Source organism: Arctopsyche grandis, chromosome 3 (genome assembly GCF_051622035.1).
Source record: "Arctopsyche grandis isolate Sample6627 chromosome 3, ASM5162203v2, whole genome shotgun sequence".
In the NCBI taxonomy this organism is placed as follows: Eukaryota; Metazoa; Arthropoda; class Insecta; order Trichoptera; family Hydropsychidae; genus Arctopsyche; species Arctopsyche grandis.
This window is the reverse complement of record NC_135357.1, coordinates 32,116,470-32,135,463: the sequence shown is the minus strand read 5'-3', so window position 1 is coordinate 32,135,463 and position 18,994 is coordinate 32,116,470. Positions and strand designations below refer to the sequence as shown.

The window sequence follows — 18,994 nt, the reverse complement described above, 5'->3', positions numbered from 1 at the left end:
TGACTTGTTGTATCAATTGACTTGGGGTCAATTTGTATCTCTCAGTACAGTGCTACCCAAAACAATCTCTCGTCGCTCCAGTACTTCTCGGGAGCGAGTTTGCGTTTACTTCTTTGATGTGTCGTTTTATGAGCCGACGTGTACGCTGACTGAGCAAGATTGATCGGCGTTCAGCGGAGCGTTTAGCGGTCCAGCTAACCCTTCAACCGCATCTTTTTGACACTAATGAACCACTTAACCTCGTCCATATTGGGATCAAACGATCTGGCAGCGACGGAGGTCCTCCTCGTCATCGCACGAATACAATTTATTACGTGTTTTTTTTTTTTATTCTTTCTTTTTTACTATGTATCAATTAACGAATTTAATTAGACGTTACACCATATGATCTTTGATCTTGAAACGTCTGTTTTATTATTTTTTTATGAGAAACTGCTCCACTTCACCCCCCCACTCTGGTGTACGGTTCGTTTGTGTTTATTTCCCAGCCGACTCGGTTCCTCTCCTATGGGAGAGCGAGCGTAGCTTAGCTTAGCCTCGTGATGAATATAAATAGGGTCTACATCTCACCATTACCACCATCATCCCCTTTTCTTTATCTACTTTTTTCCGCTTTTCCGAATCGTTTTTTTTTTTTTTGCTGGGTGTGTATGCGCTTGAGCTACTTAATTCAATCTCTTTCCTGCGAAATACTTCGCCATCCTCCCATTACAGTGTACGCATGCGCATATCCAATAATAAATAAAAGCATCGTCGATATAATCTCCCCTTTTTGCCTACTATGAAAAATGTGAGCCTTTCTACAAACTTGGCTTCTTATCTTAAAAGCCAAGCCATAGTCTAGTTGAGAGTACCATTGAAGCCAATTTAATTGAAGACATACGTACAACGCATACAACTGCTAGAACCGAGTGGTCCTCATAGGTGTCTGAAAATAGTGGAATAATCATTATCGTTAATGGAAAATGTGTATTGAATCACGTGTGATCCAAGATATTTCATTGAAAATATTCTCTCTAATTTCAAGCATGACTTATCGCTCTGAAGGCAAAGTTATCTTGTATAATGTTTGTGTTATTTCAATTTTAATAAATTGGCATCCACTTGGAATCGCAGCATACTTGGCATTGCTCTAACTTTGAAGATCAATAAATCTCAATGTTTACCGCAACCAAACATATTTCATATATATGAGATGTGATGTTGATGTGGCTATAATTAGACTACGGATTCTCGTCAGGGAAAAATTATTTTCTTATCATTAACTTCATAGACAAACCTTTTTTTTTGCTTCCTATTTGTTATGTGTGTTGTTATTTGGGATTGCCCTAATGGGTATCCTATGTATAGTTTATAATGTATACTTCAAATTTTACTAATGTTCGCTTTTGACCTGCAATTTTCATTTGAATTGTGTGATAAGTCCCACTTCGCCACACCAGTTCGCAAATTTGCAAGAAAAAAAATCGTAAACTTTGCTTTCGAAAACGAATAAGATTTTGTTTCTAGTAAATTTATAATACATACAAAAAATAATATTATAGGAAGACTAGAGGTCGGACCGGAAGCGTGCCGTTCTTTGTTTATTGTTCGTTGTGCATTGTTCATTTTTATGATGAACCTTTGTTAAAGGTTCGCCGAACATTTTTTTATTGCACTCTGGCTTTGTGAATAGACCCAAAATGCCGTGATTCCTGGAAAAAGCACGCTCTCTATCCGCCCTTTAAGGAAGACTTAGCCGTTGACTTGGTGCTTCTCAAATAGACCGCTCCATTAGTTAGCAAAACAAGAAAGCAAAAAAATATGGTTGACAATAGTGAACTATTTTAATTTTCTCGTGTGCCACTTTATGGCACGCGTGACGTTATCTCTCTTTCTACTCTTACCTCAATTAATGCTAAAAAGTCATATATAAACCTAAATAGATAAACATTCATTTAAATTGAAAAAAAAAACATCAAAACACTTGATATGCTAAGCGGAAGTCGAACTTTTCGAAACAGCTTCTGTTGCGATTTGCTTTCGGTATAAATTTTTGGTAACAATTTAAACGTCAATTTTATAAAATAAATGTGCTTTTAAAAAAATTTTTGTACATTAAAAAAAGTTGTGTGCATTTCTAAATGACGGATACATATTGCATTAGAAACTTTGCTTTGATTATTGAAAAAAAATTTGCTACTTGCTAAATTTGCTGAAATGTGTATTAAAATGACAGATGAAATGTAGCGGCAACGTCGCGAATACCAAAATACGAACCGACAACGATCAACCCTTCTCTCCACTGGATTCCTTATTTTTTACTCTTCGGCTTGCGACCTTCGACACCTACGAACTTGGCTTCGAATCTACGACCTGACATCATCATTCATATTCATACGTATTACGTAAACAAAAGTAAACACATCTATTTTTTCGAATGATCGTTTCATAGTTTTTAATGGTCACTTTATAATGCCAAAATATTTTATTCGATGCACAATACGAGTTTGCTAAATCGAAAATAATGCAAAATTTTAATGCACAAACATTTTTTTTAAGATACAAAGTATTTTTCCCAATTTACAGTTAAAACGCACCCTAAAAGTTTTACCCTTCAAAAAAGGTTATTATTGACCATTTTCAAAATCAACAAACATACCAGTAAAAATCCGCCACACCTCCATTCAGGCTTACGAGCTGATTATATTTTAACACCGTCCGCAAACTAATCCTCTCCAACTTAGTTTCCCGTCTCTCGGCTATCAGTGCAAACATTAGAATTTAGACCGGGGTAATGGATGACCGGTGGAGTTTACAGGTCACCACCTTCCACTTTTTAGGGTCACGCGGGTGGGAGGGACGCCCGAGAGATGACCTCCGTCTCCGTCCTCCGTGCTACATGACCCCCAAACCCAACCCATGTTCGCCACCCCCCACCCGCCCACTGCTACCCTAGCCGGGGGTGGAACAGGTTGTTTCTCTCGAGCAGCACGATCCCTCGACCGCAATCCTTCCCACACATACACACCGAACCGTAATGCCGCACATTCGCTACAGATTTGATACAAGTGCGGCTTTCGTGTGTGTTTCTCTATCTCTTACATCTATGCATGTGTGGACGGGACTTGCCTACCGGGTGTGGCGCAACTATTCCAGCTGAATTTCGAATATTTTGTATAAATAGTAGGATGGGCAGAAGTCGCCTGGGGCTTACCGTGTAAGATCGTATTATATTGTCATGTTTATGAACTACTTTGTAAACTCTGCCTTATACTATGTCTACATAGTATTATTTAACTATTGCCGGACTTAGTTTTTATTAGCTTTAGTGTGTGTGTGTGTGTGTTGAAATTCGGATTCGTATTTTTCTCTGTATCTGGATGCTATTGATTATAAAATGGCATGGACAGTTAAAGTGGACCTGGTATGTGTGTATGTATGTAGATTTTCTGCTCAAATGACGCTGTTGTATATTTGCAAGTGTATTAGTGACTTATAGCGACTACAGCGCCACTTTGGCGATTGAGCATTGTTTATATAGACTGAATTTTTTTATTTTACATTTTGGATAGTTTCCGGAAATCGTTCTAATGATTAAAAAAAACATTAAAAAAAATCTAGGCTTGTATAGATAAATGCTTTTTAATCGAGATGTGATTTTTTTACATTCAATATTATTTAAGTATCAAGTGGGTTGTGAACCGCAGATTGACATCCTCTACACCAGTGGTTGCCACGCGGGCCGTTTTCGGGTGTAGTTTATTTTTCCAGTATCCTACTGGCCTATTTATTCAATACAAAATATGATATGTATTTTAATGATATAAAAAAACAAGTACCGTGTATTGTAATAAAATGAATCAATAACAATCTAAATGTTGTAAATACGTTTCTTCGTTTTCCTTTTCACTTGGTCGGGGAGGTTTATACCTACTTTTGTATTTTGGCTTGAATTTGCATTTAACGACGTCGGTCTGTCCGTCCGTAATAAACATTATTTGTTTTAAATTAAATAGTTTTAAAAAAATATATAGGCTCCTTTGAGAATATTAATTTAAATAAAATGAACATCACTGCTAGCAGCTAAATAATGTCAGCTTACGGAAAAAAATGTAAGTATGTATATATCTTTGGTTGGGAATTTCGTAAACAAGTCAAAATTTCTATAACGAGACGATTTTTTTTCGATTCAAATAAATTTGATAAAAAAAACACAAATTAATATTTACTATTAGATTCGCCATGTTAACGCTGTTTATATTACAAATACTCAGCGAAGCCGGGTAAAACAACTAGTATGCTATAAGTAGACACCGGATAGTCACAGTGCTATCCATTGTTCCATTGTTGTAAATCCTTTGTAAAAAAGGTTCGGCAAACCTTTAACAATGCATTTACAACCTTTGAACAATACGCGGCACCTTCTGGGTCCGATGATTAGCTATAAGTAGTGGTAGGACCGGAAGCGCGACGTCTATTGTTCCATTTTTGTAAATGCTTTGTAAAAAAGGTTCGGCAAACCTTTAACAATGCATTTACAACATTTGAAAAGTACGCGGCACCTTCTGGGTCCGATGATTAGCTATAAGTATTCATTGCAGCTATTTATTTTCAAAGGATGCGAGAACAATATCAATTTATTGACCGATATTCGTCCTTTATTAGTCGAAAAAAAAGGTTCTCGTCCGATCTGCTCTACACTGATCGATACTTTGTACACGGGACATTCTAAACTGCTGTGAACGTGAACCTTAGCTTCCATTTCAACCAATAATTTACTATCGTCGGAAGAGAATATTATAGAAGCTTGCATTAACATCAACACATGCGTATGTAGGGAATTTAGCTTATATGCAACGCTTTGCACCCTTTTGTTAATGTGACAGTGTATCGTGAAAGAATCTATCTTTAGTACATATTATCATTGCTTGTTGACAAACTAGCATAGGGGAGAACGGGCGCAGGTGGGAAGGCGACACCAGACACATTGTCAACATTTACTTCTAAACCAGTGTTCAGCCCGGGCTTTCGCAATAGCTTGGATGGGGGTGGATGGTGGTGGCAAACAACGCGATCGGTGATTCGTCTCATGGCCCGGAATTAACACACAAGCGAAGCCGGTGTGGCATTACGCGATAATCCCTAGCCCAAGTTTATTCGCGCGCGCGCCTCCTCGTGTTTGTTATGTAAAGCTGCTGCCTCTCCTCGCGATGGCAGACAGCTCGACGCAGAGAGAGAAAGAGAGCGCCGGGTGGCAAGTGGGTGGGTGGCTCTGGAGTCAGCTAGTTGAAACGCGCCAAGATTGTCGACAAATGCCCACATCTGGTAGGAGCGAGGGTGGGTTTGGGGCGGACCTGGAGGGTGGATGGTTGGGGGCGGTTGGCGGCAACCCACCCCGCAAAGCCGCAGACGGCTGCGATCATTTCCGCCGCTTCCTTCCTCGCCTGGGAAAGGGGAACCGCACGTTACACTCCACCACCCACCCCTCACTCTTAAGTCTCAGAGTCAATCCGCCTGTGCCACTGTTGACTATGCACGCCCCGTGTTTTGTTGTCGCAAAACTGCTCGCTCGTAGACCCTCGTCAACGCTCGGTGGTTGGGTGTACGCGATCCGTCTATCTATCTATCTATCTTCACGCCTGCAATTTATTTTCTCCGGGTCTCTACCCCGTTGACCGTTTGCCAAACCGGTTGAACCTAAAAAAAATATGGTTCACGTTCTCTTATTCATCTTGAATTGTTCCGGACGAATTGTTCTGCTCCGCGTGGTAATTCGTGCCAAAATACATCTCAGTAGGATTGTATTGCGACAAAAAATAACGATCGATTTTTGTCTTGTTGTTTGGAAGAATTTCCTGATCTACTTTTTGTATCTTGGATTTTTTTTTTTTTTTTGGTGTCGAAATGGTGGAAAATGTTTACCATTTTGCTTCTTATACGTAATATTGGATTTACAGTGCTATCGGATTCCTCAAACACTATATGGCGACACTACTAACAATTTTCAAATAAAAAAATTACATACATATAAGTATCATATGTGCCATGATAGAAATTACACCAGAGTGACGACACATGGTTAGATTTATTTTTGTACATAAAGGCCAGACCGCACTAGGCGGAACTTCACTGCAGCGGAACTGCGCGGCACGTCAGAGTTGGTACAAAAGGCAACTCTGACGCGCAGTGTCGCACCAGGCGTAATGCGTTCTATCTCATACAATTTCATTCAAACTATATTTGGCCGCGCTGCTCTGCTGTAGTGCAGTTCCGCGTAGTGCGTTCAGGCCATTTTTCAAACATCATAGTCCATAGAATATAAATAGAGACATCTATGGACAATCGACATTTTTTTTGATACACAGCAAATTTGCGAGAAATACATTATGTAGGTAGCTTTTATAAGATTCAGAAAATTCGAGATGCTTATGACTCGAATTTGCGAGAAACTGAGGGGGAGGATACCGATTTATTGGATCCGTCACAAGAATTTAACTAGAAAAATCGGAAAATTCAAGCAGGTGACGGTCGATCTGTATTTTTAATAACTATAAGCGTCTTTGGCCGAGACTTGAACCCACGACCTATCTACTGGTATGACCAGTGCACTACGCTATTATGGTAAACGGACTACTAGTCATATGTGAACCAGTCACAGGACGACCGGCCGCTCTAGATCGGTCACACGTGATCACCCGTCACACTAAAACTGGTCACACCCTTAAACTGGTCACGAGAAAACTGGTCACACCCTAAAATCGGCCAATCAGTTTTCTCGTGACCAATTTTAGGGTGTGACCAGTTTTCTCGTGACCAGTTTTAGGGTGTGACGGGTGATCACGTGTGACCGATCTAGAGCGACCGGTTGTCCTGTGACTGGTTCACATTTGACTAATAATCACCGAACCGCTATTATATAATGATAGTTTCATCATATTTGTCGATTCTATCTATCCGGTGAATGTTATATGATTTTCTCGTCCTATAAAAATAACTAGTACTCTTGTAATGCAGTGTTGCCAAGGTTTTATGATGGATGTTTTTTGATAAGAATTTTAAAAAATCTAATTGAACTGCTTTAATACTATTATACATCATTTTCTTGGCAATTTGGGTCTCAAAAGTCTTGTACTTATTCAATTTTCTGAAGTCTTGTACTTATTCAATTTTCTGCTCTTGAATTTTTTGAATGATAAACTGTAACTTCCATTTGTTGGATGAGTGCCGTATTTCCCAGTTAGCCGCTTGCTCCACGGAGTCGTCGCCGTATCCTCACCCCCTAAAAGAAATAAGGATGTAGTAACGCGGAGATCTCGAATGCCGCACTCTCTCCCGCCTCTGCCAACACGTCCTACCGAACCAACCGGCCCACCCTCAGCTAACTTCATCCACCCAACCTCCCCACACCCACCCACCCACCCTCTCTCACTGTGGGGGGTTTCCTCGCTCAGGCCCATTCACGTCCCGAGTCTCTATCCGTCCTTGTCCCGCCGTGTTCACCCTGTCCCGCCTCGAGAGTGTAACCCGGCGGCTTTGAGCAGCCCTCCATTCCGACCCACCCCCATATACGACTACCCCATGGGTCTCTCGCCAAATTGCTCAGGGTCGCGACTAATAACTCTAATTGAGACTTTATTGCCGCCGTCAACGCTCTTTATATTTCTACCTTGGAGGCACTATAAAAACTCATTTTTCAATAGTGGGTGGATGGATGGGGGGGGGGGGGGTTGTATATATAAGTGCTTAGTATATACCTAATAGACGTGTTAATCGGTCGTGCACTATAATTAGCCCAACTACTAAAGTCATTGGCGTTGTTATTACAGGTTTTACTCGTTCTGCTTCCTTTTTTGTCAGAATAACATTTGGATGGATATGAAGGGCTCTCTCGACCCTTCCTTCACAGCTCGATTCTTTTTCGTGTTTACTTTGCTTTGAAATGTGTATTCAGGATCATGTTTGTCTTCTGGATTTGTCAGATATAGTTTGCTGTGATAGATCGTGGTAGTAGGCTAGGTCTCCCAAGTCGAAAATTCTACATCAAATGTAATGGGATTTTTTTTACTTTTTGGATGGATACGTTTTGTTCAAAGATTCTATCTCGCAACTAAAATTAAGCTCGATTCTTTTTCAAGTATTGATTAGGCTACTGGGATTAATAACCTTTTGTTCACTAGTAATCGATAACAGAACTCAGACATTCATATATGGCTTTAAATCAATAGTGAACGAGAGCATCATTGTGGACTTTTTCACATTTAGTTTTAGAATCCGAAAGTTGTAGACGGGTCAATTACTGTCTAAATACTTTGCTTTTTTTGTATGCGTTAAAATAAATATCAGTTGTCTCGAAGATCGTTGATCAATAGAAATCAGGATCAAAATGCTGCTTTTCAAATAAAATGGAGTATAGTGTACTTCTCAAGTTTCTTCAGTATCAGAAAAAAATATACACCCTCGTTGTTTTGATCAGATGTGTCGATCGTACTTTAGTCGACGACCACGTGCTTCGTCAGCGTCATCGTCTGTCAACCCCTCCCCCCCTTTCCCACCCACTACATCACCCATCGACCCTCACCTCCCACCCTTCGGTCCTCTTTTCAGACTGTGGCACCCCTCCCGTAGAGTCGAGTGGTCTGGTGGTGGATCGATAGGATATGTTTCGCACCCCTACCACCTCCGACCTCTTCACTCCCCCTCCCCATCGGAACCAACACCCACCGAGTTTCCCGTTCCCTTCCTATCGGCACTGCCACTACTACTCTCCTGTTTTTCCCCTCGCATTATTATGTATTGCTATCTAATAATATCGGTAGTCTTGGGTGTGCTCTCCCTTGACATTTTATTTTTAGGCGACGACGCTTCTTTGCCATTATAAGAGTGCTTTCTGGTTGTGCGGTTGAAGTTTGAGAATCGGGGTTGTAACCCAACCTAATTCACCCCCCATTACGGGGTGCGCACAGGAGTGCTCCCTGCGCCACTCACGTCAAGGCAGTTATTCCAAACCATCTTTTATTACTGTCCCTTGTCGCATTGTCATAGCATTTACAGACCGCAATAACTACCTCTTACTTGAATATAAACTTTTAAATTTGATATTGGAAGGAATTTCAGAAAATGGAAGTCGGAATTAATTTAATATGACAAGAATTCGTCAATTTGCTTACCGATTCCTGAGATTACTTTTTTCGTTCAGGGTTTATGTCAAGTTAAGTTTTTCTCAGGGAGATGCGAGGATTGAAGTTACATTTCGCCAATATTTTAAACGGGCCTATTTTATTTTATTCAATTTTGTTGATAATGTAGGCCATAAAATAGTTATTCAAATCGCAGTGCTAAAAAAAAATGATTCCATCAAACTGGTCTTTTCGGGGCCTACCGATCGACAATATCGGATGCAAAATAAAGAGAGAGAAAAAAGGTTTCGACTAACTGCCACTTTCATATACACACATATACTTACCATTCTACGAAAAAGGTTCCACTTTCCTCAAACGAGCCCGAAAGGTTTCCTACGCCAGTTCTAATATGCGTTTATTCAACCTTTTACAACGAATGCAAAAAATACAGAGCTGGCAGAAATAGCGCGGGTTTTTCGTTACCATTTTCGTAACTATCTTACATTTGAATTTTACATTAAAAAATAAATTTTATGAAGCAGTGTTATTTATGCCCCAAAGCTTCCCCTTATCTGCGCCTATGTCATTTTAAATTGAGAATTTCTGTATTTTTATATTATCCAGCACTGCACGTCAACAGCCCGGCGCAGCAGTGCACTTAAAAGATGGCGTCTATTCATACTATACATCAGTGTACGTCTTGGCACGTTCAGACTGTTTTGGTCGAGTGCAAGGCAAAATCGGCTTACATATACATTACAGAGCGCAGCTTTGCGGCGCAATTTTGCTTACGTCGCATCGTCGAGTCAATATTGTCGCAATTCGAAAATTTTCCGAAAATATTTTTTATGCGCATGCGCACTTTCGTTAGTACGGGTGCACTCGCCGTCACGTCATGCGTGAATATTTCCAAAGTGCTACTTTTCTGCTTGATACGTTTCGATGACATGTTCTGCTGTATAATACGCATAGACCATGTCGTCTACTGCTGCAATATCTACGCCACGTATGTATTACGGAACATATGAATGTACCAAAGAATATTTTTTGCCCTACTGTGCTAGTACAAACAGACCTTAAAACTTATTTAATAAAGATATTCCATATCTAGAGTATCACTTGAATCAATCGTTTGAATTATTTATAAATCCAATAGATAGCAGGTATAAAAATTGTAGTTAATCCAAACAAACCCTAGATAACTACCGCCGAGGATTTCGAGTTTTGTTAAGGTGTGTTTAGACTCTCTAATATGCAACAATATAAAATAAACAAAATAATTCGATTAATGAATGTATTTTTCCAAAACTAGTCTCATCTTCATTGTTGTTAAAATGTAATGCTCACAATCTAAATGCCAAGACACAATCTAAAATACTCTGCAGTTAGGGATTTCCATCGGGAAATTCTGCTATGGTTATAAATTCAGAAATTCCGGGGTAAATCAGTCTTTATAAACGATAACAAATGAATGACACAGATTACACGACCCATGTTCAATGCTACCTGGAATGGCTTAGCGGGTACTATTCTTATTTACTTTGTACATGTCCAAAATACAACGTCTATTGGCGTTTTTCAGGCCCATGAACTTGTTGGCAAAACGCTTATATAGGTTTATTGTTTTTTTTTTCGCTTAACTTAAAAACTATGCATATTTGACATTAGACAATACAATCATGTTTGCCATTTATTATGTATACTTTGGGTATACATAGTGGTTTAGTTTTTGAATGGAGCCACTAATGAATATAATTTGACTGTTTTCATATAAATTTAATTACACCTGTTGATAGTGCTTCTTGATTATTAACGTTCGTTTTCTGTTTCTTTTCAGCAGGGCCTCCAAGCAAAGTTGCGAAGCGTTCGGAAGGTGGCGGAAGTGCGGGTGGGCGATATGCCTTTGCCGCTGCCTTACGTAGTCTCGCCCAACAGGCGGGACCGGAAGGCAGCAAAGAGTCTGCAGGTGGTGGTGGTGCTTCAGCGGACAAAGAAAAACCAGTAACCGTTGCACCATCACCGCCACCGCCTGCACCCAAGCAACCTTCGCCCCACCCCACTCTGTCCAGCGGCTTCCAACCATACCGCCCTGACGACAGGTGAGAAAGCGTCTCTGATAACTTCCCATGCTCCTATTTTTATTATCCCATTTTCCGTACAAATTACATATTTTTTATATATGAAGGTTCATTCGAATTAAAAGCACATAGTATAAATGTTGAAAACTTTCCTACTCACGGCTTCTTTCTTGCGTCGTTGCGGCACATGTTAAAGAGCTGTTGAGGTAAGAGTGTGTGCGTTGTAGGACGAAGTATTTGACTTGCCTTTACAGATTGACACACCCAGCCGCCACTCCTTTCGGCCTAGTAGATCCGGCTGCTTACTCAGCGTATGCTCATCCCGGACTTTATCCGAGTGCTGCTCTCCAATATAGGTCAGTAGGATTGGATGTGCCCCAGTTGGTCTTTTTTTTTATTGTCGTACAGTATTTTTGAATGGAATGTTTCGCTTTCAGGTTTGAAGCCGAACAGCAGTTGTATTTAGAAAGGATGTTGAGACCACCGTTGGGATTTGTACCGAGTTACGGACCCGCTCCGCCTGGTCATCCCGGCTTAGGAGCTCTTTATCCGACTTTACAACCTCCGCCTATCGCTTTGATGTCGCCTGTTATGCACGAAAGGTTTATTTTAATCGATGTTCATGAAATGAAAGAGTTGGAAGTTTTATCGAATGCTTTTTTACCATGCTAATGAGAATATTGCCACATTATTGTGCCTGTGCAATAATGTGGTAATTTTTTTTTTGTTTGTTTTTACCCGGTTATAACAGGTATTCTTATCATAAGACGTACATAAAATAGTGTTGACTTCAGAATATGAAACCATCTGGTAAAAAAGCATTTTATCCAAAGTTTTGACCTTCATTTAATTAATCGAATAGAAGCATTTCTCAATTTTGTTGTAATCAAGATTTTACCGTTTTAGAATGAAACTAGAGGAAGAGCACCGTGCTAGAATTGCTAGAGAGGAAGAGCGTGAAAAGGAAATTGCCTTACAACAACAGAGAGAAAGGGAAAGAGAGATCAGAGAACGAGAAAAAGAATTAGCAATACAAAGAGAACGAGAGAGGGAAAGGGAACGAGAGAGAGAACGGGAGCGAGAACAGAGAGAGAGGGAGTTGAAGGACAGAGAAAGAGAACGGGAGAGAGAAATCCGCGAACAAAGAGAAAAGGACAGATTACAGCGAGAGAAAGAAAACAGAGCCCGTGAAAGGGAAAGAGACGACAGGGAAAGACTGATGGCACACATGGCAGCCCACGGAGGTTTAGCGCCACATCTACTACCGCCGACTTCCACTGGACTATTCCCTCATAGTCTCGCTATGGGCGTCTCAGTACACCCTCATTCCCACCAACAACGTGTGTCTCCATCTCACATGGGACTTCTAGCTCCACATCTCCTACACCCGCTGGCGTTAGGACCGCTCGTCTCTCGACAACCCTTACTACATTCACACTCACTTTCACACCCTTCATACTCCCCGTCGAGACACCTACCATACCCTCCCGCACCAGCTCCGGCGCCGGCACCAGCACCGGCCCACTCCCCACAAACGGCACATTCGCCACACAGCTATGCGCCGTCTCAATCACCACACCTAGCACCACGGCGTTCCCCCCATTCACCATACCCTCCTCGCCCGTCTCCAAATCCTCATTCAATACACAACCTGACGAGACCGGAACCGGCCCGACAGCCGTACATAATAAACGCATCGGCCGAACAAGATCAAACGGCCCCACCTCCGTCTCCCGTAAGAGAACTTCCAGCGCCCGTCTCGTCGCCGAGAGAGCCCATCGTCGAGACAACTCCTCAGAAAACACCCGAGAACCAGCCCGAGATCGACAGACACAAAGACGACGCGCAACCGATCGTTCAAGACGAGTCTAAAAAAGACAGTCCACAGCTAGCCTCGGCGTCTCAACAGCAAAACGACAACGAAGTTAAAAAGTCTTCCACCGTTAGCGCCTCTCCGGTTCCGAGCAAGGAATCGACAACCGATGTCGACAATCCCAGCACAACGGACCCTCCGAACGACCAGGATAAGGCCACCGAGGAGCATCCAAAGAGCCAAGAGAGCCAAGCACCCGCTGCCCAAATACAACAAGTAAACAATCAAACCAGTGCTAATAAAATTGAAACGAGCGCTAAAAGTGGAGGTGTCTTAGTCAGCCCGACATCAGGTGTGTTAGCAGCAGACAAAAACGGTGTATGATAATTAGATATAAAGAGAACATTCACTTGCATCCTTATTTTACCTACTTATTTATTTTATTTCGTATGTATATTATATATATACATACATAGACACAACTATGTACGTAATAACCGATGATATCCAATTGACTGCATTGACACATTACTACTCGTTTGCGAATTTCAGTTCCATTTTTTATTCTACTTATATATATATAAATATACATCTACTTTTATTAAATATGTATAGCAAAAATGTCTCTGTTCGACATCCGTAATCTAGGATTTATTTTATTGCATTCAAATAAATAAATAAATCGACTGAAACTTCAAAAGAAGTGATTCGAATTCATTTGCTTCTTTTATATTGTTATATATGTATATGTGAAAGTTATAAGAGAACTTATCAACAACAACAAAAAAAAAGAAAAAAATGGAGAACGAAGAGGAAAAAAATACATCTTTAAAGTATAAGTACCCTATTTTATTTTTGTCTTTAGTTTTGTTTAGTGATTAAAAGGACTGTTGAATGTGTAAATATTATCTATCAGGTTTTATCCTATTTGGATTGAAATATTCATTGCGAAATCTACGTAGTGCGATCTGTGTAAAATTTGACCGAAATACATTTCGAGAAGTGGTGGGGGGGACGAACTATATGTGATATTAAAAATAGTCTTTTTGAACAACTTTTCGACTACGATTGAGGATGTATATTTAAATCTGCCTACATTTATAAAGATAAATAATAGGTTTACCTTTCATTTCTACTTACATATTATATGTATATTATTATATTATAATATCAAAAAAGCCCACACATAATTTAGCTTTAAATAGATTTTAGTGTTGAATGAATAGCGTATTGAAAGAGAGTACCCACGTTTGACGATAATGACTGTATAAAATAGATGTTAGTTGATATGCGTGAGCGACGGGACGACGGCGCTGGTAAATGTGTACATTTCACATATGTATCGAGATTTAACTCCAGATTCGGAGTCGCCGATTCAAATAAAACCTGATAGATAGCCTGATAAAGTTACACTGACACTTAAAACTACTAATTTAACCAGTATTATTATTATTTTTTTTTTTATTTTGAACTTATATACATACATATATTTATATATATATATATATATATATATATATATATATATATATATATATATATATATATATATATATATATAAAGCAATACACGTCTTTTTTTATTTAATTACATATGCATACTTACTCATTTGTATTTTAACCGCATCGTCTTTTAGAATCTGTATTTATATTCATTCCATTGATTTGATTCCGTTGAGTACAAAAGAAAAGCCATTTTTGCCGTTCAATCAAATCTTATTTTCTTTCTTTTGTTAATTGTTTTCTTGTTAGTCGTAATGTGACTTGTAATACTACTTATTAAAAGAGAAATTGCACACGAATTATCTTATTGTTTTTGCGACAATTTAAGTTACCATCGCTCGTAGAGAGCGAACTGTATTATATTAAATAAAGGAACGTCGGATTAACCAAATCGCTATTTAACTTCAAAATGGAAGAAACATTTACGACGATACTACGTGTAGGTACGTTTTGAATTGGCTCATCAAATTTAAGCTTTCCAATTTGTCTCCTCTTCTAATTATTATTGTTATCATATTATATTACAGATCGGTGTTAGATGTTAATGTAATCGAACAAATTGACGCTTTTACGTTGTTTGGTCGGACTCGTATGCAATATAGACACGTTTTATTTAATTTTTAATCGAGACAATCTTTCCGATTGTCGATCAAAGACTGTCGATGGTTTAAATGTAGTTTCGATGCCAAAAAAAGATACGTAAACGTTGAATGTAAGGCAAATGAATTGCGCTATTGTGATTTTTCCCCATTTCCATGCCGGCCGAGAGCAGAATCTGTAGTTTTTGTTGTGTCCTTTGCACTCTTACCATTTGCAATAATCGACGGCTCTCTCGGTCGGCTCTGTTCAATCTTTCAGTGCTATAAATAATACGTATCTGTAGCTATTTTCTTTATAACGTTATTTATTGTTAAACAGATGTAACGTTGGCGTAAATACTTGCATTTTATAATTGACTTATTTCCTTTTGATAATGATAATAATAGTAAATAGTGACATGGTAAAATGGCAATATCGAGTGATAATGGCGATCGTAGTATTGTACAAAATGCCCGTGAATGATTAACCCATATATTTAATTTTTTTTCTGTTTTAATTTGTTTTGTAATGATTTTTATTTGGTTTTATTTGTATAAAAACAATATATTTAAATATATTTACACACATGGTTTTGATTAATACGTGGGAAATGTTGAGTTTCCTTTTAAAATTTAATACACTCTGTGTAAACGCTTCGGATGTGTGTGTGTTTGTGTGTGTGTGTATGTTTTTATTACGAGTTTATACCTGCTGTCGCTCAGTTCTGTAAACACACGCATATACACTTAATTATCATTACTATTATTTTATTTTTATTATTATTATTATGGTTGCATAAAAGTATGAACGACGACGATGCAATGCAATTCACTAATTTACTTGTAATTGTAAATATATTTTTATAAATATTATATATTAAGTATATTATACAGAAAACTAATAAATTTAATTCAATGTGAATATAAAATGGCGCTCTATGTTTATTTCGTTCATCCTTATCCCTTGAGTACTCGACGAGTCCATACGAAAATTTTCATCATACAAATTATCACATGCATAAGGATAAATACCGTAATACTAATGAAGATAGTTTTCAAATGAAAAAAAAATGGTATAAAAAGAATATTTCAGCACAGTTTATTTATTATTGCCTTAAAATATAGCTGTTATGTGATTTTATTCATAAATTTTATAAGAACGAGTCGTAAAGGTGAATAAGAATGTTTTATAGACTGTAAGAATGGTTTAATATAAACAGTATAAGTCTATGTATAATTAGAAGTACATTGATTTTCAAATAAATAATCATCACGATTCTTTTGTTTTTATTTTTGGCCCAAACATGAAACCATTGAATTTGAAAATAATTCTGCACAATCTGCAATTTAAAAATAAATGACAATATAATTCATTACCTCAATTTTTATATATTGTTAGCTAAGTTATTTAAAATGGCGGCTACATATTATATATGAATTAATAATAATAAATCATTCCCCCTTTTAGCCAAGAAAAGGATATTTATTATACAACTAGGGTTGTACCCGATGAAATATCATCGCATGGGTATTGACATATTAAGTTATTAAAATAAATGTGTCGGTCCTGTGTTCGATCTGCACCTTTTAAATATATTTGATTTATATTTGTTTAATATGAAAAAAATGGTAAGAACTGCCTACCTACATATAAACAATATAAAAATTAATTACTTAATTGAATAAATTTGCTATAGATGGCGCTAAATGCTGCGAGACTTATTTCCCTAGAGGAAACATTGGTAACAAATAGTATATATAGAAGTTTTTTCTTTTGTTATTATATTCGTACATTTTTTTGGCAGTGTTTTAGCTGTGACGTATGTTTGTCGAATCGAAACGATTATTATAGTATGGCGAGCGTTATCGCAGATACACAGACATACAGAATAGCGATATTATATATATACATACTAGTGAATAGCCCGATGAAATATCATCGCATGGGTATAAAATTATTATATACTCGTATAAAACTAAAAAAAAAATCCGGAACCGGAACCGTTATTTTCGTAGACTCTCATAGATAGTTTTCAATTCTTTGTTTGTAATAATTTTCAATTCTTTAAGTTAACCTTAACAAAATGTTAATTAAAGTTAACAAAATGTAATATTTTCCGATTATACACAAACGGTCATTGACCTCGTAACGTTGTATATTATTATTACACATAACAAATTACGTTCATATACATATGTGTATTTACAACACGTATTCTGGGCGAGGATATGGCGTGCGCCGCAGGCTCGTGAGCACATCGCGTTTGGATCGGAGGGTCCGAGGTTCGATTCCCGGCGCCCGCGGTGAATGAAATCAATTTTTTTCTCGAATATCGTCAAAATATAAATAATTTAAATTTAATTAAAAATAAACATATAAAAAAATGGTTCAAAACCTCGCTAAATGAAATTATTAAAATTACGTATTTTTATATGACGAGAAGGAATATTTCAATTAATGTTTAAAAAAAAAGGCGAAATGAAGAATTGGATTTGGCGTGATGTTCGTGACCATTAGCTCAATTTAGACTATATTCAGGCTATTTGAGATGATTGGTTCGAGTCGCGGTAAAGTTGACTTGACGAAAAATGAATTTATCGATTTTTATCGATTCATTCATTATGTTCGGCGAGAGCTAGGACACACACACACACAGTTACCGTCTTTATATATATATATGATGTATATGATATATTTCCAAACTACTGAACTTTGTAAGAACCGGAATTATGCCAACTGTCAAATTTAGAGCTCACAAATATTCGTGAAGTTCAACTCAAACAAAGAATATTCGAAAATTACAAAAAAAAGATAGTTTATGTAATTTCTCATCTCTATTACATGTAAAAAGTTTCAGTTCAATCCATTGGGCGGTTTTGGGGATAACTGAATCCAGAAACTTAAAGGAGATTAAGGAGAAAAGGAGAGGTACCTCTTCTGCTTAACTTCGTTAAGATAAACATTTCAGTAATTAATACTAAGTTTCAGTGTGATATTCGAATTATCTCCAAAATACACAGACACGTACTAAAATGGGTGCTACTTTAGTATGCGGTCTACCTTAGCATGCGATCTACCTTTGTCTATTTTTTTTTATTTGTATCGTAGCAACGACCTGTTTATTATAATTTTTGTTTTTTATAGATAATAGAGAAATACATAAAAATCTCGATTCTCTAGAGTAAAAGTACTACTTCCAGTTCAGGTAAAAATATTCAAAAAATATTAGGGTATAAAATTTATAATTTCTATTACATGTAAAAAGATTTCAGTCTGAATGGCTACGTCCACACTACCGATATCTACACCCGATATTAACGAAATTTTCCATATCCAGTTCCCATATTGAAACCTGTGGTTGCTATTTAGGAACTGGTTATGGCAAATTTCGTAAATATCGGTAGTGTGGACGTAGCCATTCGGTTAGCGGTTTGGGAGATAATTGAATTAAAAAAAATTAAAAAAAGAAGACACCTATAAGGGGAGGTACCATTTCCGATACTAAGTTTCAGCTCGATAGGGCTAACGGTGTTCAAAAAAATCCCAAAAATACACAGACACACATATTTTCTAGATCATGAAAACATAATCAGTGATCGATTCTGAACTCGAATCAGTCAAAATCTCGAGTTCAAATTTTCGTATGATCACAAAACTTCATCTATTGTTACTATGTACGTACATATAGATAAAGTAAAAATCCATTAAATTGTAGAATTTTATCTAGTACTTATAGAAACCTAATGCATATTTTTAAATAATCAAAACATACCAAATGATCTTACAATTTATAGGTAAAAATTCGATATCCATATATGCATGCATATGATTTTATTCGTCAGGAATTATTTGCGCCGGTCGGAAGACAGCCTGAACTAAAACTATGAGTATGAGGCAAGTACAGACTCGATAGAATTAAT

General features: G+C 37.7%; 1 protein-coding gene across 1 annotated transcript in view; it reads left to right on the top strand.

The window, feature by feature from the left end:
- The window catches only part of LOC143909622 (uncharacterized), a 95,906-nt gene that overhangs the window by 63,829 nt on the left and 13,083 nt on the right, over positions 1 to 18,994 (top strand). The window contains exons 17-20 of the mRNA XM_077427701.1: positions 10,939 to 11,200; positions 11,434 to 11,535; positions 11,617 to 11,781; positions 12,086 to 13,344. Of these exons, the coding sequence (XP_077283827.1) occupies positions 10,939 to 11,200; positions 11,434 to 11,535; positions 11,617 to 11,781; positions 12,086 to 13,344 (1,788 nt within the window). The remainder of the gene's footprint in view (positions 1 to 10,938; positions 11,201 to 11,433; positions 11,536 to 11,616; positions 11,782 to 12,085; positions 13,345 to 18,994) is intronic.